Here is a 27,735-nt window from a genome sequence, read left to right as displayed (position 1 = left end):
GCTACTGCTGCGATTTTCCTCGTCGTTTTCGCCTTTGTACTTTCTCGATTTCTTTTTTTTTTTTTTTTACTTCTCCACTCTTTAAGCATTACCTACTTTTTTTTTCTTTTTCTTTTTTTTACCTACCTACCTACCTACCTACCATACTCGAGCATACATTTCAACAAAATTCTTCGACTCTAATGCATTCGGACACGACATTAGGTATATCTATGTACGTTGAAATTACTGTAAGTATATATGTACTTCTTGGACAATAGTTTAAAAGATTAAAAAGAGAATAATTTATAGTATATTTTTTTGTTGTTGACTAAATTCTTAATTTATTACATAATTTGTTTGAGTATCTTTCTTTCTTTATTTATTCGATTGAAAATATTTGTTAATTTATTAAATGACGAAATAACTGTACAACTTTAATACAAAAATTAATTAATTATAATAAATATATAATTTGTAATAAATTAATTATAAATAATTTTATTATTAAATTAATAAAATTAATAATACAAAAAACAATAATAGAAGAGAAGTGTTTGGATAATAAGCAAGAATTGTAAATCACAAATCGTTATTTTGTTTTATATATAAATTATATAATAAATTAAAAATTTATATAATTATATATTAAATAATGTATAAATTCTTAAAAAAAAAAATTTATTACATAATTTGTTCGAGTATCTTTCTTTATTTTTATCAATTGAAAATATTTGCCAATTTCAACGACAAAATAACTAAACAACTTTAATACAAAAATAAATTAATAATAATAAATATATAATATATAAAAAATTTATTATAAACTAATAAATTAATAAAATTAATAATACAAGCGCCAATAATAAAAGATAGGTGTTTGGATAATAAGTAAGAATTGTAGATCATAAAATCATAGATCATCGATCATTCCCAGCACTTTTAACTTTGACCGTGAACCTAACGTTAATGTTTCTTTTTCATGAACGAAGATTCATAATAAAATCTTAATTGTGTTAGTACCCATTGAAACAAATTACTCGTTTCTACCTTACCAAGAAGAAGAGGTTTCAACACAAACATACAATGCGAAATTCTAACGACGTTACTTTTTCTTTCTCTTTCCTTTTATTTCTCATGGGGTAGGGGGGCTTCTTTTTTGTTTTATTATTGCGTGCGGGCCGTCGGTTACAAGTATTAGTCCCCGTGTGTAAGACGAGTGAAATAAAACGAGCAAGAGCACGCCTTATAAGAATTCCTGTCGTTAGCAAGCTGCTCACCACCACCACCACCACCATCACAACCATCACTACTGACGACATTATGGTACCAGGAACGACACCTGGCACCATCAAATATCGAATCGTTTCTACTTTATATTAGAAATTCTATTTGATTTTATACCACACACATACATACATTATTATAAATCGTAATTACATTATTATTATTATTTGTTTTGTTTTACTTTTGTTCCATATATCATCTTTCGTATCTTTCACGTAATATTTTCACCCTCTATTTATTTTTATCTTTATCGGTAATTGTGAAAATCATTGAACGAGTCTACCGTTAAATTCGGGAATCCCTTTTTCTCTTAGCGTTGATTCGTTTCGTTTCGTTTCGTTTCGTTCATTCATTCATTCATTTCGTGGCGGAAATTCGATATTATTAAGTGGTAAATATGTACACATATACGGCTTTAATCACGCGCCGCGAAAATTAATTTTTGGAATATATCGATCGTATATTTCGTATAGCATACTATGTATATTTGTGTATATTTGTATATGTGTGTGTATATATATATGTGTGTGCGTGAGAATATTGAGCGCCGGTCACATTCGATAAATTTATCCTGACGATATTGTCTATTTCGCGACGTAGAGAACGTGCTCCGTTCGTTCGTTTATTGCGGTATTTAAATGAATTGGACAACGGTTTCGTCCATTTTATTTTTTACCAAGTTATATATATTTTAAATAGGTTTCTTTTTTTTCCTTCTTTTCTTTTCTTTTTTTTTTATTTATTTATTTATTTTTTTGTTTTCATTAACGTTTTTCTAGATTAATATAAATCGGCTCGCTTTCTGCAAAAACTCCCATGGTTGGTTGTTAGACATCAGATAGGATTTTCGATTTCGAACTAAATCAACAATTTTATTTTTATCAAATACCTCGTTCCCGTATATTTTTATTTTTATTTTGTAATTAGCACCTATTAATAAACAAGTAAATTTTCATATTGCACAAATCGACAAATGTTTCCTAAGAAACAAAGTATTTTTTATTTCACAAACTAAAAAGATTTCCATAAATGGTAGGGGTGTTTTTTATGTCTTCTTTTTATTCTTTTAGATATTTTTTGTTCCTCATATGTGACATGATTTACGAGTTAGGCAAATAAAAATATGACGTTGCGTTGTATTGTTCCCAAACTTGTTTCGTTTGATCATACAAATTGTATTTAGATTTAACTTGGATTAGACAAAAAGGGGAAGCATATTTATACTCTTCTACCATTTTCTATTTCTCTTTCATTTTCTATTCAACTATATATATATATATATCTGTCTATCTATCTATTTCTCTTTCAACAAATCTGCGCGAGACCGCATCACGCGAAATTGGAGAATTTTCGGATGACCGGTTATATACGTTGAATAAAATTGTAATTCCATTACTTCTCAATTACTAGCAATTACTCATATTTAAACCAGTAATCGTAAACAAATCTTGTTTCGATACATTCGATGAACACCCATAGAAACAAATTTCTCTGTCATTCTCTGTCCTTTTTGAACAATGTTACCAACACTAAAATACGTTTTAACACGTCACTAACAAATATATGTACAAAACATGTTTGTATGTACCTGTTCGATAAGTTCGTTCGAACGTAAGCGATTTGAAAAGTATACAAAGTCCCTTTCCCTGTTTGCTAACAACCTTCGCGTATCTTTTCAACGAAAGAGACTTTAGCGAGTGTCCAATTCCAACCAATCGACCAATCAATCACCAGCTAACTTTATATTTTTTCCATAAATTACATTTCCAAAATAGTATTTTGTAACTTACCAACCCTTACCAATTCGGAAATTGCAGGAGATATTTAATCCTTTTAGCGTTAGGTACCTCGTGTAGATATCTAACATAGGTAAGTACCATTACATATTTATTTCTGTCTCGGATATTTTATTCAAAGGATTATTTAACATTCGTAGTAATGTAGTAGTTCAAATGAATGTGATGCAAAAAATTGATATTTGGGGACAAAAATAAAAGCAAAATTTAAGTGAATGTATAAATTTAATTATTATAATTTTCTCCCTGCAACTTTTATATTGAAATAATTTTAATAAATGAAATTAATGAAAAGAACTAAGAAAAAAAGGGAAAGAGAAGAAAAACAAAACTTGAAATAATAAATAAAATAATAAAATAGTAAATATATAAATTTAATTATTACAATCATCCCCCTCCCTGAAACTTTACATATAATTGTATTTTTTATTTTTTGAATGGTATTAACTAAAAGAACTAAGAACAAAAAATAGAAAAAAATGTACGTAAATATAAAATTTTAATTATTATAATCATCCACCTAAAACTTTACATATTAATTGTATTTTTTTATTTTGTTAAGTAGAATTAATAAAAAGAACTAAATGGTGGATTAAGAAAAGAAAAGAAAAGAAAAAACGGGGGGAAGGGTGGAAAAAAGATTTTTCAGGAAGGATAGCACGCGCGCCAGTAAAGGTTCGCGCTCGCGCCGAGTACCCCGAAGTGGTGGGGGAGCAATGGTGTAGCACGTTCGAGCAACCCCTTGGAGTTGACGAGAACGGAGTGGGGCGTGTGGAACGGTAGGAGGAGGGTGTTTCCTCGTGTGTTGGCCTCGAGGATATACGAACCGACGCACGAGCTCGGAACTTCAGTCTAGAAAGCGACGTGCGCTACCCTTCGTCGTAGGTTTCTACAGAACGATACGACACGAGACGTGGTGCTTTTCGTTCGTATTAACGCGTGATTATTTATCATGCTTGAAAAACGTGATATGTGTTCGTGCACCATACAACCAAGACGACAACGACTACTACATAGACAGGTGCAACCTCTACTGATACTAGCTGCTTTTCTCGTTGGCGTAAGAACGGAGCTTGTCGGTGAGTTTTGGTGTGGAAAAACATGTGCCAAAAAAAAAAAACGCGTTGTTCATCTTCTCTTAGTATAATAACACTTCATTATACTAATTGTTATTTTTTTTTATAAAAAAAACTTTGTATCATAAGGAAGTTTGACAGGTAAAAATATTGTTTTGGTCCTGTTGTCCTTTTTTATCTTATAATTAATCACATAAACACACACATACGTGTGTACACCATCCTTTTTATTTCACACATCATACCTTCTATTTATTTTTATTTATTTTTTCTATTTCCTATTTTTATATTTGAAGAAAAAAAAAAGAAAATATGAAACGATTGACTTGATTTTTATTTTCGTGACGGAGGATGGGTCGCATTTACTACGGTGAAGTGTCACGTGTGATTGACGCGAAGCGTAAGTTAGGATCGAAAGCCCGTGCAAGAGGGATTATCGTGTGTTATCCTGCGAAAAGTGACGCCTTCGACGTTCGACGTTTCTTCCTACTTACCTTCCATCCTTTCTTCCCCCTTTAGTTACTAGAAAACCTTGTGATAGGAGAATGGGGATCGAAGTATCGAGGTATTTCGGTCCTTGATATATGTGAAAGATAATGCAAACTTACTTTCTTTATATTGTAAAAGTACGCTCTATATATATATGCATAAAATAAAACATTTACCGCGATCTAATCGAATTTTTATATTAAACGAGAAAGAGAGAGATAGCAAAAACTTTTGATGTTGTTCGATATACACGTTGCTATATTAATTGATCCTTATCCTAAAAAAAAAAAACAACAACACTAATGTTTTTTTTTGTTCCCAATCGATTAATACGATCCATTTTCTAGTGTTTCATTTATATTTATAAATAAATTTTTGAAGTATTTTGCAGTATTTTATTTCTTTCTTTCTCTCTCTCTCTCTCTCTCTCTCTCGTGATGTGTATTAGATTAACAAAAAGGAAGATTATTACTATAAAAAGGAGTGTTGTTTTTTTTTTTGTTAAGTCATCAATAATAATCGGACCCCCATACTTCTGTTTCGACCAATTCGTTTTATGTTTTTTTAATTTTTTTTTTTTATACTACTAACTTTTAGTCGAAGTTTGCAAGCCGCCGCCGCTGCCGGCCTATCGGATTTGCGCTTGTTATTTTCGGGAAAATCCTTGTTATCCTAACACGTGACTTCGTTCCGTGAAGTCTGCCGATCTTTTCATCGGATTTTTGTATATTTCACACATGTACACATATATAACTTTTGTATATAACAGAGATACAAAAAAAAAAAATAAAGAGATTGTTGCTTTTTAATACCATTTTTGATAGTGTTTCAATTTGCGTGTTTAATTTAGAGAATTAGATATTTTCTAATGGTTAAAATATTTTTTTATGTAGTTGAGGGGAGAGGAGGGTGGGGGGGGGAGAGATTTAAATGGGAATATGAAAGAATTGAAGTAGCATGAATTTATGAGAAAACGTTTGCACAGAACACGAGTAAGACGTAAAGTATTAAGAAACTTGGTGGATCGTTAAAAAAAACTTCAGAGAAAACTTGGTAAAAGTTAAAAGAAAAAGAAGCATTAACAGGATGGTCTAAAACGTGCGATTACCCTTCTCGTCCCTTTTCCTTTCTTCCTTCATTCATGGTGGTCATTTTCAGAAGAAAATGGTCAAGCTTTTCCAGCATGTAATTAACTTTTTAGCGTTTTGTTTATTGACCGTGAACGACGAGTACACGATCTTTTCTTTCTCACCAATTATCGTAGCTTTATTTAGAAATTTTCTTTTTTTCTTATAATATTAAAAAATCGTAGAGATGAAATTTAATATTTTTTATATTGATATTAATTTTGTTTTTCTTTATGCATACAACTAGTCTTTACAACTAAAATATTTCAAAATATTAGCTGCATTTAGAATTTTTTTGTATAATATTAAAAAATCGTAGCGATGAAATTTATAATTTATAATTTAAATATAATTTTAAATTATTAATTATTTAATTTATTAAATAGTATTAATAGTATTAATATTAATAATAAGTATTAATTTATAATAGTATTAATAATAGTATTACTAGTTTTAATTTATATGAGTAATATTAGTATTAATAGTATTAATTTTTTTAATTATTTAATTTATAATTTAAATAATATTAATTTTTTGTTCTTTACACAAACAACTCATCCTAAAATATTTCAAAATATTTTCTATAATACACGGTTAGTCATTTGTAATTTCGTTCGTTTATAAAAAACAACATTGTACAGATGAAACCTAACGCAACCAATCTTAACAACTAAAATATTTCAAAATATTTTCTTTAATGCACAGTTAGTTATTTGTAATTTCATTTGTTGTTAAAAATATGTCAGAAGTATAGTTATTCGTTCTAGTTTTTCTTACGACAGTGTGATCGCATCTCGATAAAGTTATCCTTTTCTAAAAGCATGCGGTAGCAAGTGGTCCGTGAAGTTTGCTGGCTGAAGAGTTAGATACCCCCTTTCCCACCCGTAAAAGAAATCCAATTTCCCCATACGTGAAATTTTCTTATTTTACATTTAGACGTCGATCGATGGATGATCCGGATCACCTTACAAACTTTCCTTATCAATTTCTATACTTTATTATCTTTATCATTTTCGTAATATCTTCATGTTACGATAATGAGAAGAAGATTTCAAGTTTCTTCCAAAATATAATGTATGTGTGTGTGTATATGTGTGTCTCAGTTTATTATCTAATTGTTAAGGTCTCATGTTTCAGTCGTTAATTTTGACTATAATTATATAAGTTACATAATTTGAGACATCTTTAAAATAGATAAAAGATAACTAAAGATATTATACTGACACTTTTTGTTTAAAGAACAACGCTTACTTATCCATTTTTTTTCTTTTAAGTTAGTTCAAATTGAGTGGGTATGATTATCTTCGTTACAATAAAGTTCATTAGTTTTGAAACGTAGTTCTTCGCACTTCTCACGCGTCAACTTAATAGACCATAATGTTGGCAACGTGATACGTGATGCTAAATATTGTTAGTAAAATCATAAATCATATAGCGTGTCGTGGTATATTTAAAATAATCGTAACGACCAAATCTAACGAGGAAGAAGAACTGTTAGAAAGAGGAATTACAATAGTAGTAGACAAAAAGAGAAATAAAAAACAAGAAGGGGATGATTTTTCCATAGTCATCGATATTTCTTCATAATACAAATATAATGACGAACAAAAGTCATATTATAATAAATATCAATTTGTGTTAAATATTGAACGTGAACAGAATACATATACATCAATCAGATGTAATTATTATGTAATGATAGTATCAGAATAAAATGTCGAGTAATTTGTCGTGGTAATATTCGATCAGTAGTAGTATTAGTAAATAGTTAGAAGGGTTCTAACTAGATTCTATGTTATATTACTCGAAATATGAAGAAACCCTTTGAATGTAACCAGTTTGTATTTAACGTTTGTTTCTTCCTCTTCTATTTCATAATGATGGGTTTGCGCATAAACTAAATAGGAACTTGATGAGTTAACAGGAAAAAGAATAAACGTAAAAGAAGGATGAGAGGGTTGTGAGGGTTGTGAAAGAGATCCAAGGAGAACGGGTTAAACGTTGGATGAAAATGATCTGGGTACGTGCTACGATATAATTTCGTTTAGAAGTGGAAGTAGACAGATGGCTTTCAACCGAGTATCGTTCAAATCCTTCGGCCATAAAATTGATCAAATTCTGAGATACGGAACCAGCAAATGCTTTGAATCCAATAAAGAGGATTAAGTGTACTGAGCTGTAAACACGGTTTGATTGAATTCTAGGACGACCGAGGGAGTACTCTTGCTATGTGTATATTCCTTGTATGAGGAGCACCAGAAGAAAACAAAAGGGCGCGCCGAGACTTCTTCTTCTTCTTCTACTTCTACTTTTACTTCTTCTTCCACTTTCATTACCGTTGAAAGTGTCGCGACGTTTGTCTTCTCCTAAATTGGATATCCTTTAAAAAGAAACTCCAATCGGGCAGACTACTTTAGTGCTTAGAACATTTTTTAAGTCAACTACTAGTTTTTTTTTGAGGTTAGGTAGTGAAGGGAGTCTATAATAGACTAATTTATTTATTTAACATGAATCAATTGAATCGTACACAATTTTTTATTTATTTATTAAATGAAAAACAAAGTATTCGCGCAAATTTTAACGCTTAGAAAATTTTTTAAATCAACTTCTATTTTTTTTTTGAGGTTAAGTAGTGAGGGGAATATATAATAGACTATTTTAATTATTTAACACAGATCAATTGAATCGTACGAATTTATTTTTCTATTTATTAAAAGAAAAAAAAGTATTCCCACAAATTTGATTTGTTATATAATGAAATAATTGAATAAACAGAAAAAAAGTACACGAGAGAATATTTTTTTTGTTTTGGTACGAGTAATTGTCGAAACAATATCTCGTATAGGAGTAATAATAAATATGAATATTTCTCTGAAAATTGTATTCTTCTTTTTTACTGAACATAGTTTTAAATATTCTATAATATTGCGGCTTTTATATTGATAATTTATCTGCAAATAAGCATTATATTTTATCGGCAAATAAAAGATGAAAAAAAAAACAAAACAAAACAAAGCAAAACAAAACAAAAATAAAGTGAAATGGAAAAAAGTAAAATAATTACATTATTTGAACGTTCCATTCGTTAAAAGTGACATAACGAGATTAACAATATACGTGTAAAGAGTATTATTACTTTCACGTTGTATATAAATTCAGAAGAATACATTTGATCTCATATTTTAATTAGTTTTTGATAGAAATTGTTTATACATGTAATAATCAAAATGGTTTTAAGTAAGTATATTCACCTATATCAAAAGTTATTACTAGAATTTGGTTAGTTACCAACGAAGTTACGAAGAAAGAGTTTTCTCTACTAAATAATTCAGTTACTCTCAGCTGTTGCTGACATTTCATTTACTAAAGTTGCATTGAAAAAGTCTCAACCCTATTGATGCAATTGTGTTACAAAATCGTTCCATGTCTTGTCTGTTCGTTTCTTTTTCTCTTTTTTATTTTTCCAACAACGTAGACGAATATATATACACATACATACGAATACTTAATCTATTTCTTTTTATTTATCTAAACATCGATCTACTTGAATATTTTAAAGATCGATTCAATAACCATTATCGATTATAATACAATTTTAAACTAAAAGAGAAGAAGAAAAAGATAGAGAGTAAACATCGGATAAGAGTATTCATACTTAAGCGATTCTAATTGTAAGTATAATGCAAGTAACACTCTTAAATTCATTCGTGATTAATGAGTTCTTCATTAATTCAATGTTATTTTAGATGGAAAGGAAGTTGTCCGAGTTAAGAGAAACCGTTCTAATCAACCGACCTACGAACTTATCTATATACGATTCGAACAACGATTCAATTAACTGCGCATTTTCGCGGACACGAGGAGCTATTCGACTTGATTAACCTATTCGAAGAGGTTCCCATATATATATATATATATGTGAATATATATACATATATATAGTCAATACATGTGAGAAGGTTCGTTGTTGCACCACCGTGTGCTGCAGGTTTGATTAAAAGCCTATATATTGTGGGGTTCAGACAGAAAGAAGTAATATAATAAACTGATGATGAAATATATGTGTATGATAGTTTATTTAATTAATTATGATGTCGAGCGGTATTTAAATAAGCTTACACAAAGTTGTGTGGTTACAAAAATAAAGAATACACAGACAGATACAGACTGAGCACTAATGACTGACTAAGGACTGACTAACTAAGGACACTTTCTTACTTCTTTCCACATATTTATATTAGAAATGAGCTACACCCTTTTGGAGAGGGAAGGAGATTATGAATCTTATTGACCAATAACATAAGGATCCACCCCATAGTCCACCAATGGGTACAGCCTATAGTTTTTGGTAGTGGATACTATGCATAAAGAAACTTGATCTAGAATATCGGAATGTTATTTATTTTTATGATATCGTACGTGCTTAGATAGGAATGTGAAACTCTTCAAAGGTCCCGACACTGCACAAAGGGTTTTCATCGCATCAATATATCTCGATAATTCTTAGGTTTGTTTATGGTTTTATGGCATTCCTAATCTTTTCTTTTAGTCTCTGAATAGAGTTTTCCTTTTCGAGAAAATAAAATATAAAGAAAAGAATTGAGTACTGGTTTTTCGTCTATAATATATATATATATTAATTTTCGTATCTATAAATATAATAGATTTGAGCAATAACCTATTAGATTAATTCTGATATTTTAATGGCTACAATATACATAAAAGATTCTAAGAGACGTTTACGAGAAATGACGCATAATTCGGGACAGATTAGTGAAACAATCTCTGTCCCGTCGAGAGTAGTAGTGGTAGTTTACGCTGATGTTACAAGTTTAATGAATTCGTGAACGTATAGGAACAAATGGATAATGCCACGTTCACACTAGTTAATCCGACATTCCAACTGTTTTTGTACCCAATGTGTCTTTGTAAATTGCATCACAACCATGAGTGTGGATGCACACAACGAAGTGTATAGAAAATGATGTTTTTTTTCGTTTTATTTAAAAAAAAAAAATATCAACAATGCATAACTGTTGATGAAATGGAATAAATAAAATTAAAATAAATAGAAAAAATAAACAAACGTGAAAAAGTGAAAAGAAAAGTGAAAGATCTACGATAAAGAGGAGGGGTGGTAGGGGAGAGGGCTAAAGATCTTGAGCTTGAGAGAAGAAGCTCAATGTGAACGGGGATTAAAGTTAGTCTTCCGAATGAATTTTCGTGGATCTTGCAGTACATCACCTTGAAACAACCCTCTCTCTCTCTCTCTCTCTCTCTCTCTCTCTCTTTCTATCCATCTGTCTGTTTCTTTCTGTCCCTCATTTTTTTCGTTAATGTGTTTTCCCGGTGCAAGCTTATCCCGTTGCCGCGTTTGAGATTCTTTTCTTTTTTTTTCTTTTTTTTCTTATCTCGTTAATCTTCAGCTTTTTAGTTCGGACTCTGGTGGTAAAAAAGTTTTCCTTTTTTATTTTTCCCCGCGTTTTAATAGATTTTCTCATATTTCGTTCGTTCTTCTAGTATGTGTTGTGTTATTACATCAGTTATAATAAGATTCAACGGGTTATCATCATCTTTGTTTTATAAAAAAAAAAAAAAATAGACAAAAAAGACAAGAAAAATTGAAGATGAAGAATGATCAAGTTAGTTAGAAAATTCACTTAAAAGAATGACTTGGTTTTAAGGGTAAGGGAACACAAGAACGAAGGAACGAACGAACGAACGGTGTTACGGGCAATTCGATCGCGTGCATCGTCAGGTTCGTTCGTTCGTCCCTTTAGCTTTTCTACGATCGATATCACTGCCGCTTTTGCTTACCGCGAACTTGCGGATATTCAAATCTTGCGGTGGCATAAACCTACCACCTCCCCCCCCCCCCATTTTCAATTCCTATTTCTCTTGCAATCCTCCCCTTTTTCCCTCGATTATTTCGCGAAATCATAATTGAGTCAAAAATTATTTCATTGAAGATAAACAAAGATGCATTTTATAATAAATAATAAATAATAAATAATAAATAATAAATAATAAATAATAAATAATAATAAAATACAAGTAAATTCTTCTTCCTTTCAAAAAAAAAAAAAAATAAAATAAAAAAGAGAGAATAATAATAATAAAAATGAAATATAAAAAACCTAGTACAAATTGATAACGTTCTCGAAATAATTTTGTTAAAAGAAATTAGTTCGACAACAAAAAAAAAAAAAAAGAAAGAAAAAACTATTTTAGCGATTTATCGAAAAATTTGAGAATAGGATGAAAGATTTTTTTATTTTTTTTTAAATATTTTTTCTTTTGATTCTTTTACGTAAATATCGATACATGGCTTGCTTTTCTATTTATAAATAAATATATATATATATTTCGACGAGATTTACGAGATTCGCCACTACTACTGCAGGCGAAAAAAAAAATCTTTTTTTTTTATATCGAAAGGTCCGAATCGAATCCTCCCCGCAGGGGGTGTTTTTTTTGCTATTTTATTTTTCACCAAAATATTATTGCGAGATCGTTCGTGTTTAAACAGCGGTTGAAGAGCGATTTTAATCGTTCGAAAATGCCATATGCAAAAGTTCCCTCCGATACACGTTTGGCATTTAACGAAAATGATGATTCTCAAACTTCTAACCAAACCAGCTGCTATTGCTACTACTGTTACTGTTGTCTATATATATATATATATTGTTTCATCTATACAAACTATAATTGCTTTTTTTTTTTACCTTTGATTAAAGTAGGAAGAAGAAGAAGACTCACGTTATCGTTTTGCAACATGGTGCATTCCAGTGTAAGACTCCGGAGAGTAGAATTTTCGTTAAATGACGGTGCTTCTAACGAAGGTGAAATTTCATTCGTGCAAAAAATTGAACATCCGCCTTGTCTCTTTACACACAACAGGTGCGTTATGCGAACGCGTGCGCACACGCTCACAGACACACACACTCCTCTTAATTTTTTTTTTTTACACGTAGAAAACCGCTCGTTCAACACTGACGCGAGACGTTACTGAATTATGTTAATGGACGAAAGAAAAGTTAATATCGGCGTAGAGTGAGTAAGAGAGAGAGAGAGAGAGAGAGAGAGAGAGAGAGAGAGAGAGAGACAGACAGACAGACTATATCTTCTACAATATCTCTACTCTTCCTAGGCGTTCATTTTATGTGTCAAGTATTGCACGCGACGTTACCGTAAATAATATATTCACGTACCTACTTGTCTATTTACGTCAAAATGTTAAATTTGTATCTTTCTTTTATTTCTATTTTTTTTTCTTTGTTTTTTTCTTTTCGGGTGTTTTCACAGAAATGAGAGAATATATTTTTAAATCTTTTTCTCTTCCTATGAAAATTTTTAATAAAACTCCGTAGGTCCTTTGACAGTGTGTACTTTCATTTCAAGTTAAAGCGTAATCAATTTTTCAATGTAAGGCCATCTCGTGTATAATAATACGGATTCACGTTTCTAAATATATTTTCCGTTTTCTTTTTTGGTTCAATAGTTTCAACAGACATATACATGTGCCCATAATTATGAAAGTGGTCTAAGTCATGTATCTCTTGTTTCGAGATATTTAAAGATTTTTATCTGAACACAATATGAATTCTATGTAATATTGAAAAAATAAACATTATTTAACGATTCATTTTTGACAATATCGTGAAAATTACATTGAATTTATTTAGTTTAAAATAATGCGGTGCGTAATAACTAATAAATTCATTTTTTTTTAATTTTGACTTAGACCACTTTCATAATTATGGGTACATATATCATTACAAATGATTATCGTTGATGTACATTTTATCATTAACAGATATAATCAAAAGTGATAATCTTTACAATTATGATTGTTTTATTTTTGCGATATGACTTTTGGGAGAGAAGAAATTGAGTTAATACGTATAACAATGTAGACACACATATTGTACACATATATGTACCATAATTGTGTGCATATCGTAAGTAGGGTACTTAAAATCGTTTAATTTAAATCGTTACAAGGTAATATTTCGAAAAGAGAAAAAGATATCGAAGTATATATAACACCTTTTGGGATATCCAATGGTCTCGTGAAGTAGGGTTGTTTTGTGTATGTGTGTGTATGTAATAGAAGTGTAAAAAGCTTAGCACGTTTACACGGTATATTCGTGAAATAAGCAAAAGCTCGGGAGTTAGCGATAATTGGCGATAATGTATTTGCATGGTACCTCGTTTCGCCACTTCCCATATTTGCCGTGTTTGACCCACAACTGATTTTCACCGTCAAAGTCAAGTGACTTTTCCAAATACGCGAAACCAAAGCGAGTTCATATAGTTGCCAGGGAATCACCGAGCTTTTAGAACCCGTTCCCCCGAACTTCTCTTTGCTTTAACGGTGTTTATGAACTTTTTAACTCTTCTGGATAGGTTTTTGAAAAAAAAAAACTAAAAAAAAAGAAGAAGAAAATATTCACCGAAATAATATTAAAAAGCGTCAAAGAGGGTGAAGAACATCGTAACGAAACTTCGAGTACTTTTTTCTTATGGGTTTAAATATCAAAATCATTTGTTTTTTAACGTAAGTTTTAAATTTCCCGGCAAACGTTTTATCATTGACAAAAAAAAAACAAAGAAAAAATAAAATAAAATAAAAATAAGAGAAGTCAATTGAAATGAGGATAAAATACTGACTTTACTTTCTCCTTTTTTAAATGTTCGTTAAAAAGGTCGATTTTGTAACTGCAATTTTCTGCTTGCGCGGTCATCTCTCAAATAATTCTCGATGCCGAACGAACGAACGAACGAACGAACGAACGAACGAACGAACGAACGGTTTTCTACTCGTTGAAGAAATTTATTGGAGCGAATTCGAATCTACGGAAAAAATATTTGATATTCTTCATCGTTTTTCAACTTACGTTAAAAGTATATCTTTCTTGATTTTATTAAAATTTTTCTCCAACAAGATGTATATATATATTAGGTGATTCGAAAAGTCGTTTCGTTTTTTGCTGACGCAATAATGGCATTAGTTGATGCAAACCGACAAATAGTAACACATGAGATCGATGAGAGGTTAAATTTATCAAATTCAACTATTTATGAATAAAAATTGCAAAATTGCGGCAAAAATTGTCTTCATTTTTACAAAAGAAAAACGAAACGACTTTCCAAACCACCTAATATGCATTTTGATTTAATTCTTTGAATCATGCACGCTTGCGCTTTACACACATAAATTTCCAACGATCGATATACTATTGCTCTTCTACGACTTAATCTCGCGCTAATTGCAAAATTAGTACCCAGATACTCATAATTAATACGTATTATATCAATGGTGGAATTGGTAATACGATTTCCGATTACACAGTCACAACGATCGGGGATTGATCGGAATTAATAATTGAGGCATCATTTGTAGAAAGAGAAGTTGTCTTAATTAGAAACCGTACGTAGTATAATACACGTACGTATATTGTTTTTCAATGCTTATCAGAGTTAATATTTAATTTCTTGATTAGTTTTCTTTTTCTTTTTCTTTTTATTTTTATTTCTCATTTTAAAACGTAGAGAAACGTAGAGAATTGTAGAAATAATATTCATGTAGGTATATGCATGTATATTGGATATACATACGCGATGACAGAACAATTTGTATTTTTGTTAGAAAAGCGAATAAGAATAAAGAAACACGAGTTTACCATGGAGTAAGATAAAAGAGAATAAGTGAGAGAAAGTAACGAAAGGAAGAAAGTAAAATATATGATCTGGATATTGATGCTTCGACATCGCGTGGTTTTATATGCATCCTACCTGGTACAAAGAATAACGTCAGAGGATACCTGATCAAGGGAACGTTCGTTGTATAAAGCGTAAGAGCAATATAAAAATTTTACGTCACACTGTTGGGTGCTACGAGAAACAACATGATTCGTTCTAGTGTCAAGTAACTCTACCGGAGAATATATTTTGGTAAACCGAACGAAAAAAACATATTCATTTCTATATTTAATAATTTCATCAAAAAAAAAAAAAAAAATGGTTACATCTTTTATAAGAAAAACATGATTCATAATATACTGCGTTGTTGTATCTATATTATTGGCATATGAAATGTTCGTGTTATTAAAAAATTCATAAATCGTATAAAAACGTTTATTACGTATAAGATTGGTTTTCATCAATGATGGATAAATATCGTCGATTGTTAAACGAATGAAATCGATTAAAAATTAATCTATGTTATTGTAAAACAAATACGATTATATTATTACCCTTGATAAACGATTTGATTATCTCGTGTTAAATTGTCGACACAAAAAAAAATTTTATCTCATTTCATCCCCCGTTTTACGTTCTATTTTACTTTCCTTGTAATAAAGTAAATCGACGATCTAGCAGGGTCGATTCGAGTAAAGTGCGACTTAGAAGTTCTCTGGTTGAATTTTTTTTCTTTTTTTTTTCTTTTCTTTCTCTTTCTCTCATCTTTCATTAGGTAAACTTTTGTAGGTCTCTCGCTTTCAAACCTTTTCTGATAAGGAACGAATGCAAGATGGCAAAGAGAAGTGGGTAGAAGTGAAATAGGCAAGGAATGAAGGAGGAAAAGGGGGGTGGTGGATGGCAAAAGGAGGGTGGTAAACGTGCCAAACCGCATCTGCTAATACAGGCTAGGTGCATTAAGGTAAAGCAATTCCGCTAATCTACATTGTCTGTGCTGATAACACGCGAAGAGCAAGGTGAACACAGCCAACGTTTTCATCCACCTATCTCATAGGGAAGGGATCCAAACCTTTTGGAGTCCAATCATTTTCATGATCGAATAGGCGTCGATTAATCATTCAAGACGATCTATTCAATTTTATAAAAAAAAAAATTAGTCCATTTCTTTTATTATTATACTTCATATTAGCCAATTATCGATTTAATTTGAAAGGTAAGTATTTTTGCGCGTAAGCATATTTTCTGATTTAAAAAAAGGTACCATTATTAATCGTGATGACTTATCAGATTTATAATTGAGTCAATTACTTTCTTGACGTTTCCTTTTTTTTGTTTCATAGAATTTCAATCCGATAAAGTCATAATTTTTTTATTAGATAATTCGCGGATTATATTATAATTAAATTAATTTATTATTTTTTTTTTACTGCGAAAGTATTTTTTAAAGATTTTTTTTTAGAACTAAATAGTATTTTTTTACAGATTTTTTTTTTTTAAACCAAATAGTATTTTTTATAGATTTTTTAAAAAAACTAATTAGTATTTTTAAAAGATTATTTTCTAAACTAAATATTTTTTACAAATTTTTTTAAAAACTAAATGGTATTTTTTACAGATTTTTTTTTTAAAACTAAATAGTATTTTTCACAGATTTTTTTTAAAACTACATAGTATTTTTCTAGAGTTTCTTTAAAAAAATTAAATAATATTTTCAGAGATTTTTTTAAAAACTAAATAGTACTTTTTACAGATTTTTTTTTTAAAACTAAATTATATTTTTTATATTTTCGTATTAACAGAGGAACGAGTTTTGTTAGAATTTTATAATAATCGTAAAAAGAAATAATAACAATTTGTATCTTATAAAAACACGAATAAAAATTGTTAATAATACTTGATACAAAAATTCTTGAACAATGGTGGAACTTGTTCTCGTTCGATAAAGTAGCAGCACGATATTATCGAGGTAAAAATACGATATCACTATATATAACCTAAAGGAAGAGGAGGAGGAGGAGGAAGTTAGTATGGTTAATGAAAAAACTCATTTTTCGAGAGGTAGTTGCTCGAAGTGAGCCGTCGTGAACGTGGCTACGCGGAAGCATAAATATTTAAACGGGTGCTGGCTGCTAGAAACGGAGGTTTCTTAGGTAATACGAGAGGGTTTGAGAGGTAAGAGAAGCATCATCTTCTTCTTCTTCTTCTTCTTGTAAATCCTTCATATCTTTTGGTAAATAAGACTTTGTATCATTTATTGTCGTTGGCAAAGGTGGAAACTACCCCTGCAAGAAGCGTGATTACGTTTGCTTTACTGCCAAAATGAAGCGTAGTTTACTTGAGTTACTTCGTACTCTTCTTTAGTAAAACGGTGAGGGGGATAGAAGAGTAGAAACGAAGCTTAGAAATTACTTCTCTTCTTATTTTTCACCGCTACAACGTTTCATACGACTTCGACCAAAAGTTCATTCGTATTTTAGTACATGGTGATGGTGGTAGTAGACGAATGAAATTTAATGAAAATTTACGTCTTGTCGATAGTAATTTTGACGAGGGTATTTTCTTTTTTTTTTTTTTTAAACACCTGTTATATTTGAGATTTTTTTTCACAGATATTTATTTAATATTCGTAAATTTTCATTGAAAATTCTCTCAAGGTTCTTTGTTAGTATAAAAAATGAATTACACATTTTTTCGAGAGGGGATCTAGTTCAAATCTTTTCTATCTCTTTCATATTTTAATATTTTATTTTTAGAAGCTATTTTTTCCCCAACACATATTTTTTTTATTGATCTATCAATTTATTTCGAATATATAGTAAATTAAATTAACATTTAATATATTTTTGTTCTTTTTCCAGACATTCAAAATATGTCGCAATATTTTAAAATTTAGGTTAACCATCTTTTTATAGAACGACAGTTCAACGGAGTTTATCGATTCTTTATTTTCTTTAATTAAATATTATGCCATACCAATGGTTACAAATATGTGATGTGAAGTTATAGTAAAATCTTTTGACAGGACCAAACAAACCGATTTTATGAATTTCTTTTTCAAAAAAAATATTTGTTTATACAATATGTTAAAAAAGTGTAACATATATACACATATTTATTTCAAATATTAAAGTTCCATTCTCTGTAAATTTTATATTTTATTTTATATTTTATCATAATTTAATTTTAATGATCATACCATAAACATGCTTATTTTAATTGATAAAATTTGATATTTAGTATGAATATACATAAACATAAATTCCTGAAATATTATTGTAAAATTCCATTCCTCGGTGAGATGATTTTGGAAGCTCAATCCCCAGCAACAAAAACAAAATAATAATTCCTACACTTTCCTGTGTATTTTAGTGAATATTTTCACAATTTTTGGTCACTTTCTTTTTTTTTTTTTTTACAACATACGCGAATAAATTATTATTTTTAAAACATTTTTCTACACCTAATTGACACGCACGAATAACCTAACCTCTCTTTTTATTTTCCTACGTATTAAACGTTTAATTTATTATTTATTTACCATACCTGAACTGCAGTACAGCTTTTACTACGAAAATCCTTGATTTTACCTGAACTAACTAGGAGGTTTTTTGGTAAATGTATAAAAAGAATTTTATTATATAATAAAAAATAGTAATCTTACTTTTAGAGGTTATACATGAATTCACAAGAAGCGTGCAGTAAGGGATTGAAATATGATCTGAAGTATAAACAAAATATTCATCGATTTCGTTTCAATACTTGCATATATTGTAATTTTATAAATCCAGAGATAGAAAATACCTGTTTCTTCGTTTTAAGGTAATCTAATCTCGAGATAGAATTTCTTTATTGATTTAAAGAATTATATTAGGTTTCCTTTGACTATTATGAAAACGAGATATGTATGTATGCATGTGTGTAGTTAACGAAATCTTTAATTTTCATTCCATTGTAACTTGAAAACATAAGATTATTTTTAAAAAAGAACTTTTTCTTCGTAACACAAATGACATATTACATTGGTAAAAAAAAAAAAAAAAAAATAAAAAGAAAAATTCTTCGTGTATGGTTCTTGAAAAGAAGGGGATCGTTAGGAGGGTTGCTTGAGATCGGCTTTACAGAAAGTTTTCTTTTCCTTTCCTTTTCGTAAAATTGGGTTGGTTCGACTTATGGCTTTCGACTGACCGATCTTACCGACCACGTATACATCGTTTTCCTACCCTTACGTTCGAAGGATTCGTTGGGTAGCCATTTGCAGACACTTCATCCTTGGTTCTTCTTATCCTGGTGGCGCGAGGTCCGATGATTGGATCAGTTTTACGAACCCTCGTGGGATAAACAAGCCGTTGATTTTGAAGTACCAGCCCAATAGGTGAATCCTTCCCACAGTCCTGCATACATCTACACATCCGAACATAGTTATGTGTTAGAAACCCTTCTCGAATGTTTTTTTCCTTCATCCTCGAATAACACGTTATTTGTATATACATGTAAGAGAATTTCCAATTTTCTTCGGAGGAGGCCTTACTCTTATATTTATTTAAATTATCTTGAGAAGTCTCATTGCGGCCAATGGGGCTTCGATATTTATTTTATTTTTTTTTTATTCATTTTTTTATTGCCTTCACTCCTAGTATATTATTAAATGATTCGTTATTTATTTTTTTTTTTTTATTAAAAAACTTCCCTTATTTCGTAACAATTAACCCTTTGACTGCGGTGCGCTCTCGAACGAATCCGTTAATATGAATGGCGCGAGTTTCGCATGTCAGTCGCTGCGACTATTTTTCTGCTGACTACTGACCAAAACAGATAATAATGGCAAATAAAATAAAAATATCAATTTTAATATTTATTTTTATCCGAATGAATAAATTCAACAACTAATCACAAAATGAAATAAAGAAATACTTACATATGCAGAAAAGGAACCAGTTTACAGGAATCAAAGCACGAAGCGATTATACGAGACCGTATGTAAAAGAGCAGTCAAATATGAAAGCAATTGATTAAACCATGGAGACTACACAAGGAGCACGAACTCCATGTATACAAATCGGATATAAAAATAAGAGGACGCCCGTGTTCTTTTTTTACCAAAATGGAAGGGGAATAAGGCGGCAGTTTAAAAAAAAATTATAATACGAAACAAAGGGTAATCATTTAGGTTGTTCAAGTATAAAAAATTGAAATTAAATAAATAATTATATAATAATCGTAAAAAATGAGTAAATAGTAATAATAATAATAATAAATTTAGATTAAATCCTAATCATTTAGAAAAAAATGGTATTACATGTAAATTTTATTGATAATAAAATTTAATCAGATAAAAGTAATGGTTATTGTATTTTTTCAATAATTATTTACAATACAAAGTTAAAAATATAAGTAAAATACTAATACTAATAGTCATGGAAACTACATAAGGAGCACGAACTAATACCTTTGGTACTTTAAAAAACATAGGTATTTTAAATTTAATTCCCGTCTTCGTATGAGATCAGTTGCACTCCCACTATTGCAATTTTTAACTGCACACATCCTGCCCATTTTTATAATTATAATTTTTTATTAATCTTATTTTTAATATTTTATTTTTATTATTTTTGTTTACATACAAGTATTAGGGTTAAGAACTATTTACTCACTTCACGCATCGATATGTTACTATATTCAAAACAGTACAAAAGGAACATTAGCGACACTAGTGGTGAACCAAGAAAACTTAAATATACGATTTGAGTGGACAGATTTTGGCAATTAATACGTTTGAGTTCGTGCTCCTTGTGTAGTCTCCATGGATTAAACGATATTGAAATAATTGCCAGTACTTATTTAGTTGCTATGTTACATATCACAATAAATTCCATGTTAAATTAATCGGTAAAACAGCAATAAAAGTGTTATAGTAAAAAAATGCAGAGGGCGTATATATACGCCTTTCGTATATATTGATGGATTTGTGAGAGCGTATATATGCGCCTTTATCAGTCAAAGGGTTAATGTAAATTTTAAGGGTAATTAACTTCATCTTTCTAATGTTATCATAAATTAATTTGATTCTTGGTTTTACTGCTGTTTTATGGGATAGAGTATAAGTTTGGATTCCATTAGTGTTCGTGTTGTTTAGATAATTGATTATAGATAAGTGTATTATCAAACAGATATTTAAAACTACTAACTGATGCGATTAGGAAGATTTAAGGTGGGGTTTGTTCAAGAAAAAAATCGTACGATTTGCATAAGTGTCGGAATCGTTAAGCCGAGATTCTTGTTTGATGCTTAAATTGATTTAGCCTTAAAACGACTTGAAATTTTCTTCCTCTCATTGTTTTTTTTCTTTCTAGTTTTATTTTTTTTGTTTCCAAATGACTGCTAGGACCAATTTAACGAACGAGATCGCACTCGGTACTGTATCGACAGTCGATGCGAGTGAATATTAATGCTTCTCTCTCTCTTTTTTATTTTTTTTTTATTCTGGAATTCCATTTCTTGTTAACGTCAATATAACTAGATTTTACGCTATCTCGCGATCGTTGCCATTGAAAAAAAAAAGAACTAAAATTCATCGAAAAAAAGAAAAAACGTTTTCAATTTGAAACGCGTTTTCATCCCTACGATCGTTTCAAAAGATTTATCTAAATGGATGCCCGATATAATCCGATTGCTAATCGTAAGAGGTACTCTTTGAACTGTCAATGATTTATCGCAATTACGGTATTGTCCCAAATATATTTGACGTAGCTATGAACAAAGCGAATATGTTGCATAGAATGCAATATATATATATATATTCAATGTAATGTTCATTGACCATGATGATGCAAATTAAAGCACGACTGCATTTCAATTTTTTTTTATTTGTTTAAATCAATGACTGATCTATCTAATTGGTTTTCATTCAAATTATTTTCTTCATTTTAATAGTTTTCTTTTCATTATACTTTGTTTATTTTATTTGTTTTGTATTGATGGGTGGATGTATGTATTATATGCTGTTATATTGCAAATAAAATAAAAAAAGAATAAAAAAAAGGGATAGGTATTTGCTCTATAAAAAATAGAGCTGGTAACTATATCTTGGAACTCGATATTCGAACGAGTTAGATTCGCGTGATGTTTTTACATTGTTGTTTTTTTTATTATTTTTTTTTTTACATTGAAATATAAAATATTTTTGAAACTGGGTATCTTTACAAAATCAGTTTTTTTTTCTATTTTTTTTTTGAGAATTGTTTTAGTTGCTTAACATATAGTATTATATCATACTACAATTTATGTAAATCAGTTTGATAATTATATTATTTTGATCGTGAATAAGTTAACTTATAGTTAGTTTATTTAAGGGATTTGAAAAATATCAAATATTTATTTTTTATGTAAAATTGTTCATAGAGAAAAAACATGTGTGCAGATCACATGTGTTAGAAGTGAAACCTTCAAAAAACTAAATTTCGAGAGAATGAGACGAATGCAAAGTATAAAGAGTAAGATAATTCTACAATTTATTTATTATAAAAAAAAGCAGCTTTGCTTGTGAGAAGCGTGGATAGTCTAGGAGCTAGTCGAAGAACTAACTTATATTTTTAAATGTGTGGATTGAGTTAATATGAGTCTACGTTTCGTAGTATGCAGTCGCACACAAACACACACATATACAACACTTAGTAGCTACGAGTGGTAACTACGAAGCATTGCATAAAGAGGAGACCGAGATAATAAGAAACAAATGCATACTGTCTTCTATCTCATTCTCTCTTAGATTAAATCCTATAGATATGTATATGTTTGTCTCGTTTTCTCTTTTTAGTAACGTAACCGTTTCATCGTTTCGTTACTGTTACCATGGATTTTCGTTCGCTTTTTTCAAATCATCCCTATTTTAAAGAAGTTATCCCTTTAAAAAAGTTAACTATATAATCGGAAATCCCTAAAGTCCTTCCCTAGATAATACAATTATATAACTTTGGTATTAATTTCAAGTGAATCGGTCATGAGCTGTTAAAGTTTTACGAAACACTGTGAGGTTTGTTTCGTTGAACTGTGATTTTATCATTCTGAGATAACTTGCAATGAAAAAAATTTGTTAATGATATTGTAAACTTATATAATAAAATTATCTAAACGAATTATTTCTTGTACTTGTTATATTCTCATAAAAAATTCTTAAAAATAGTATATTTTTCTGAATGATAAAGAATATAAACGTACACCATAAATGAAATTAAAATTGTAAGTTGTTATCATAGTTAGATTGGTACATTAACGATCTCATTACGAATTAATGTCAATACATGATACGCGTCATGTGTTTTCAGTACTACCTGCGATTATGTTTGATTGATTAGTAGATAGATTCATTTGTAGGGCATCACACTGATGATAGGATAGTATTTCTCAACCGTATAATTATTAGTAGTTATATTAATTGACTGTATATGTTAATTTAGTTATTATATCTCTCTTGAAAAAATATTGTACATTATTGGAAAAACTTTCCTCTCATAAATCTGCAAAAGAAAAAGAAAAAATGTACTTATAGTATTAATTGAAAAATTTTTCATAATAAAATAGAATTTATTTCATAATATTTATTCATTCAAATCATATATTGATTGAAAAATTTGATATAATAAAATTCAATGTATGTTTTATAAAAATATTGAAATTTTTATCATTGAAACAATTGTAAATTTCTCTAATGATATTTATTAGATTGAAAACTATGAAACGGGCGTTTTTTGTTTAGTCCTGTGTTTTTGAATTGTTTATTAACTCTAAAAATAAAGGTTTTTTTCAAAAAGGCATACTTATATGATTTACCCAATCGTTGGCAAAAAGTCGTTGATGGCAATGGAAATTATTTCAATTGAATATAATAAATAATGTGAACAATTGCGCTTTTCGTTTTTTATTTTCATTCAACGCCCGTTTCATCGTTTCCAACCTAATATATATATTTTAAATGAAATATTTTTAACAAGAAAACTTTGTTATATTTGAAAACATATTTTGTTTCATTTACGTATAATTATCTCTGTAGTTTCATAAAAAATATTTTTATTTCCCCATATTATCATAGTTACCAGAAACAACGTGAAAGTATAATACGTAGCAAGGTAATAGCGTAAAAAAAAAAAAAAAAAAAAAAATGCGAAATCAACTAAAAACAAACAAGAAGATAACTTGCGTATTTATCACATTAATTGTATCTACCAAAAGTATGTAATATATTTTTTTTTTACTTTTTTCTTTACAGCTGATGCATTTTAAAGTTTTGTTAGTAGGATTCCATTAGTATATTTAATGCATAAAATTGGCGAACTCGTTAAGCTCTAAATCCGATTTTAATTTGTGTTGTTAATATTAATGAAGGAAATCGTTTTCAGATTTGGGTTCTTTGTTGTAATTGGTGGCTTGCTTGGTAAAGATAGTTGTGAGAAGTATGAATTTGATATGAATGACAGGAAAATAAATGCATTTGGGTTGTTTAAATCAAAAAAAGAAAAGAAAAAAATGAGAAAGATAACGATGGGAATTATTTAGAGATTTATTACTAGCAAATGTATCTATATATATGACATATAATAAAAAATTAAATACTCATTTACTAATTACAATTTATTGGCTTTTATTCAAATGAAATGAAACATTTTCCATGGTAGATCATTGATCATTTCTGCATTTGTAATTTTCTATCGTGGGTTTTAATAAGAATGATGAGAAATTAAATAATTCGTTAAATGATTGATACGAAAAGGTAAGAAGAAATGAGAAATCGATTAAATCCGGGGGAGGGGGGTTGGTTGGTTGGTTGGTACCAAGGATGTTCATCTCATTCTTGCCATTTGTCTTGAATGTGTTTTCTTGCTGAGCGTGCTTAACGACGCGAAACCGATGAAAATAACTATATTCCTGATGTAATTGAATGAATATATTTGGTTATATACAATCACGTGACATCATATAGCAAATAAATTTACATATCTCTGTGTATAAACGTCAGAGATTATTTACACCGTGGAATATATTCGAAAATCCCAAAGCATCATCTGTGCGATATACGAAATTCAAGAAATTAATATTTGTTTAATAATTTTTTAAATAAACACAATACACGTATGGTTTAATTCATTCGTTCGTTTTCTTACATTCGAAAATATATTTTATTTTATTTATATCGTTAGTTAGAAATGAAAGAAATTGTAAAGATTAAAAAATCAAATGTAAAAAAGCAAATGTTAACTGGGTGGAACGAATTTTTACGGAATGGGACATTTATTTTTTTTTTTTATTTAATGTTTAAGTTGCATATGCGCTTGCCTACCTGCCTTTAACTGCACACTGACCTGCATAATTTAATTTTTGTTTCACACCCCGCGGACTTAACGGTGCTCGATGAATTATTCAACGTATCGTCGCGGTTACGTAGCACCGTAACCGCATCGATTACTTCATTTATACGCTCTTATGCAGCTAAAACTTATTTTTTGAATTACATTTACCAACTTTTACTCTCTCTCTCTCTCTCTCTCTCTCTTTCTCTTTTTATTAATATACCTATTCGACTATTAACAGAGAATTTTAATGCATCGAATATTATCAGTGTCTTAACGTATACTATTTTATACTTATAATACCGATATTTAATCATTTGCACTTTGTTGAGTGTGACGCGATATATGTTTGTTATCTTGAAAGATATAATTTTGAAAATTACAAAATGCAATGAGAATAGTAATAAAATGTTTATATTTAATTGAATTTTGTTTCTTTCTTTATATATTTCAATTATCATATTTTTTGAAGTTGAAGTAAATTTCAAATAAAATTCTTAATAGTTTTGGAATTTGTTAGGTAATAAAATTGAAATATAATTCAAAGTGCAAAGGATGTAATACCAAATACCAAAACTATACTTATCTAAAAAATATAATAAGTTACAAACAAAAATAAAATTACAAAATACAATAATAATATTAATAAAACTTATAAATTTAATTGAATTTTGTTTCTTTTTTTATATATTGAAATTATAACATATTTTTATTTTTTAGTTAAAGTAACTTTCAAATAAAAAATTTAATAGCATTTGAATTTGTTGGATAACAAAATTGAAATATAATTCGAAGTGCAAAGTATGTAATACCAAATTTCTCATCAAACATAAAAATAAACTACACTCATCTAAAAAAATATTATAATAAATTAACAACAAGAATAATACAAACAGTTTGATATGATGGATTAGTATAATACAATCGTGTATTGAATCAAAGGAAAATGTAATTTGAATAGCAGCCTGTACTAATTTTCAGGAGATTACCCCAAGCTCGATTTAACCATCGGTGATTCCCAACACCCGCAACTCCGGCATGTGTCTACATTCCCGAAATCTCGCGTGGTACAAAGCAGTAATGTCGACTTCGAGAAAGGTGCAACATAGAACAACGTTGCTATGCATACGAAGAAGAAAGGGTTCACGACAACAACACGCATAGTATAATAAATGGCAATTCACCTTTCATTTCTTAGATTTTCATCTATCTTTACACATTCATCGATAAGTTTCTTCGATCTTTGTTTAGGAGAAATATTAGATTATTTGGAAAGTTCGTGCAGATTTTCGGTAGATGGCATAAAGTTCTTTTGCTGAAAAAAACCTGAGAAGTTCTGGCAAGATGAAATTTTCTAAGTTACCCATAAAGATGAAGAAAGGGTTGTAGAATAAAATGGAACTTGTATATAATTTAATAAATAAAAAAATATATAGTTAAATAATAAATATATTTATATTATATCTATATTTAAAAATATAAATTTAAATACTTATAATATTATGTAGTAAAATATTTTTTTTATAATATATTTATATTTAAAAATATATATTTAAATATATAAAAATTAAATATATAAATTTAAATATAAATATATTTATAATATATTTATTATTTATAATGTTATTTAATATAAAAATATAGTAAATAAAATTATATATATATATACCAAAAAAATAACATAAATGTGTTGCATTTCAATCTTTCGTCAAAATCGGCAAGAGATTTTTCGGACAACCCAATATAAATCATTGGAATACATCTTTCATCTGTCTTTATCTTTTTTTATTTTTATTTTTTATTGTCAATATCATTTTGATATTTTATACGTAAGAAGAAATAGTAAAAGAGAAGAACTAGTTCGATAACATGAGAAAATTGAAGGCGTAACCTGGTAAATTCAACGTATTCCGAGTTCATGGCACACATTTACGTT

General features: G+C 29.2%; 1 protein-coding gene across 2 annotated transcripts in view; it reads left to right on the top strand.

Moving 5' to 3' along the window:
* Positions 1 to 3,839: 3,839 nt before the first annotated feature.
* LOC107070169 (opioid-binding protein/cell adhesion molecule homolog) overlaps positions 3,840 to 27,735 on the top strand; it is a 209,122-nt gene continuing 185,226 nt past the window's right edge. For both annotated transcript variants that reach the window (XM_015328105.2, XM_015328104.2), the window contains exon 1: positions 3,840 to 4,141. In XM_015328105.2, coding sequence (XP_015183591.1) covers positions 4,015 to 4,141 — 127 coding nt within the window. In that variant the 5' untranslated portion in view covers positions 3,840 to 4,014. The remainder of the gene's footprint in view (positions 4,142 to 27,735) is intronic.

Source organism: Polistes dominula, unplaced genomic scaffold, assembly GCF_049000335.1.
Source record: "Polistes dominula isolate Pdom_NZ unplaced genomic scaffold, Pdom_raw_medaka contig_12, whole genome shotgun sequence".
Classification (NCBI taxonomy): domain Eukaryota; kingdom Metazoa; phylum Arthropoda; class Insecta; order Hymenoptera; family Vespidae; genus Polistes; species Polistes dominula.
The sequence above is the reverse complement of the archived record's forward strand: the minus strand, read 5'-3'. Positions and strand labels throughout refer to the sequence as shown.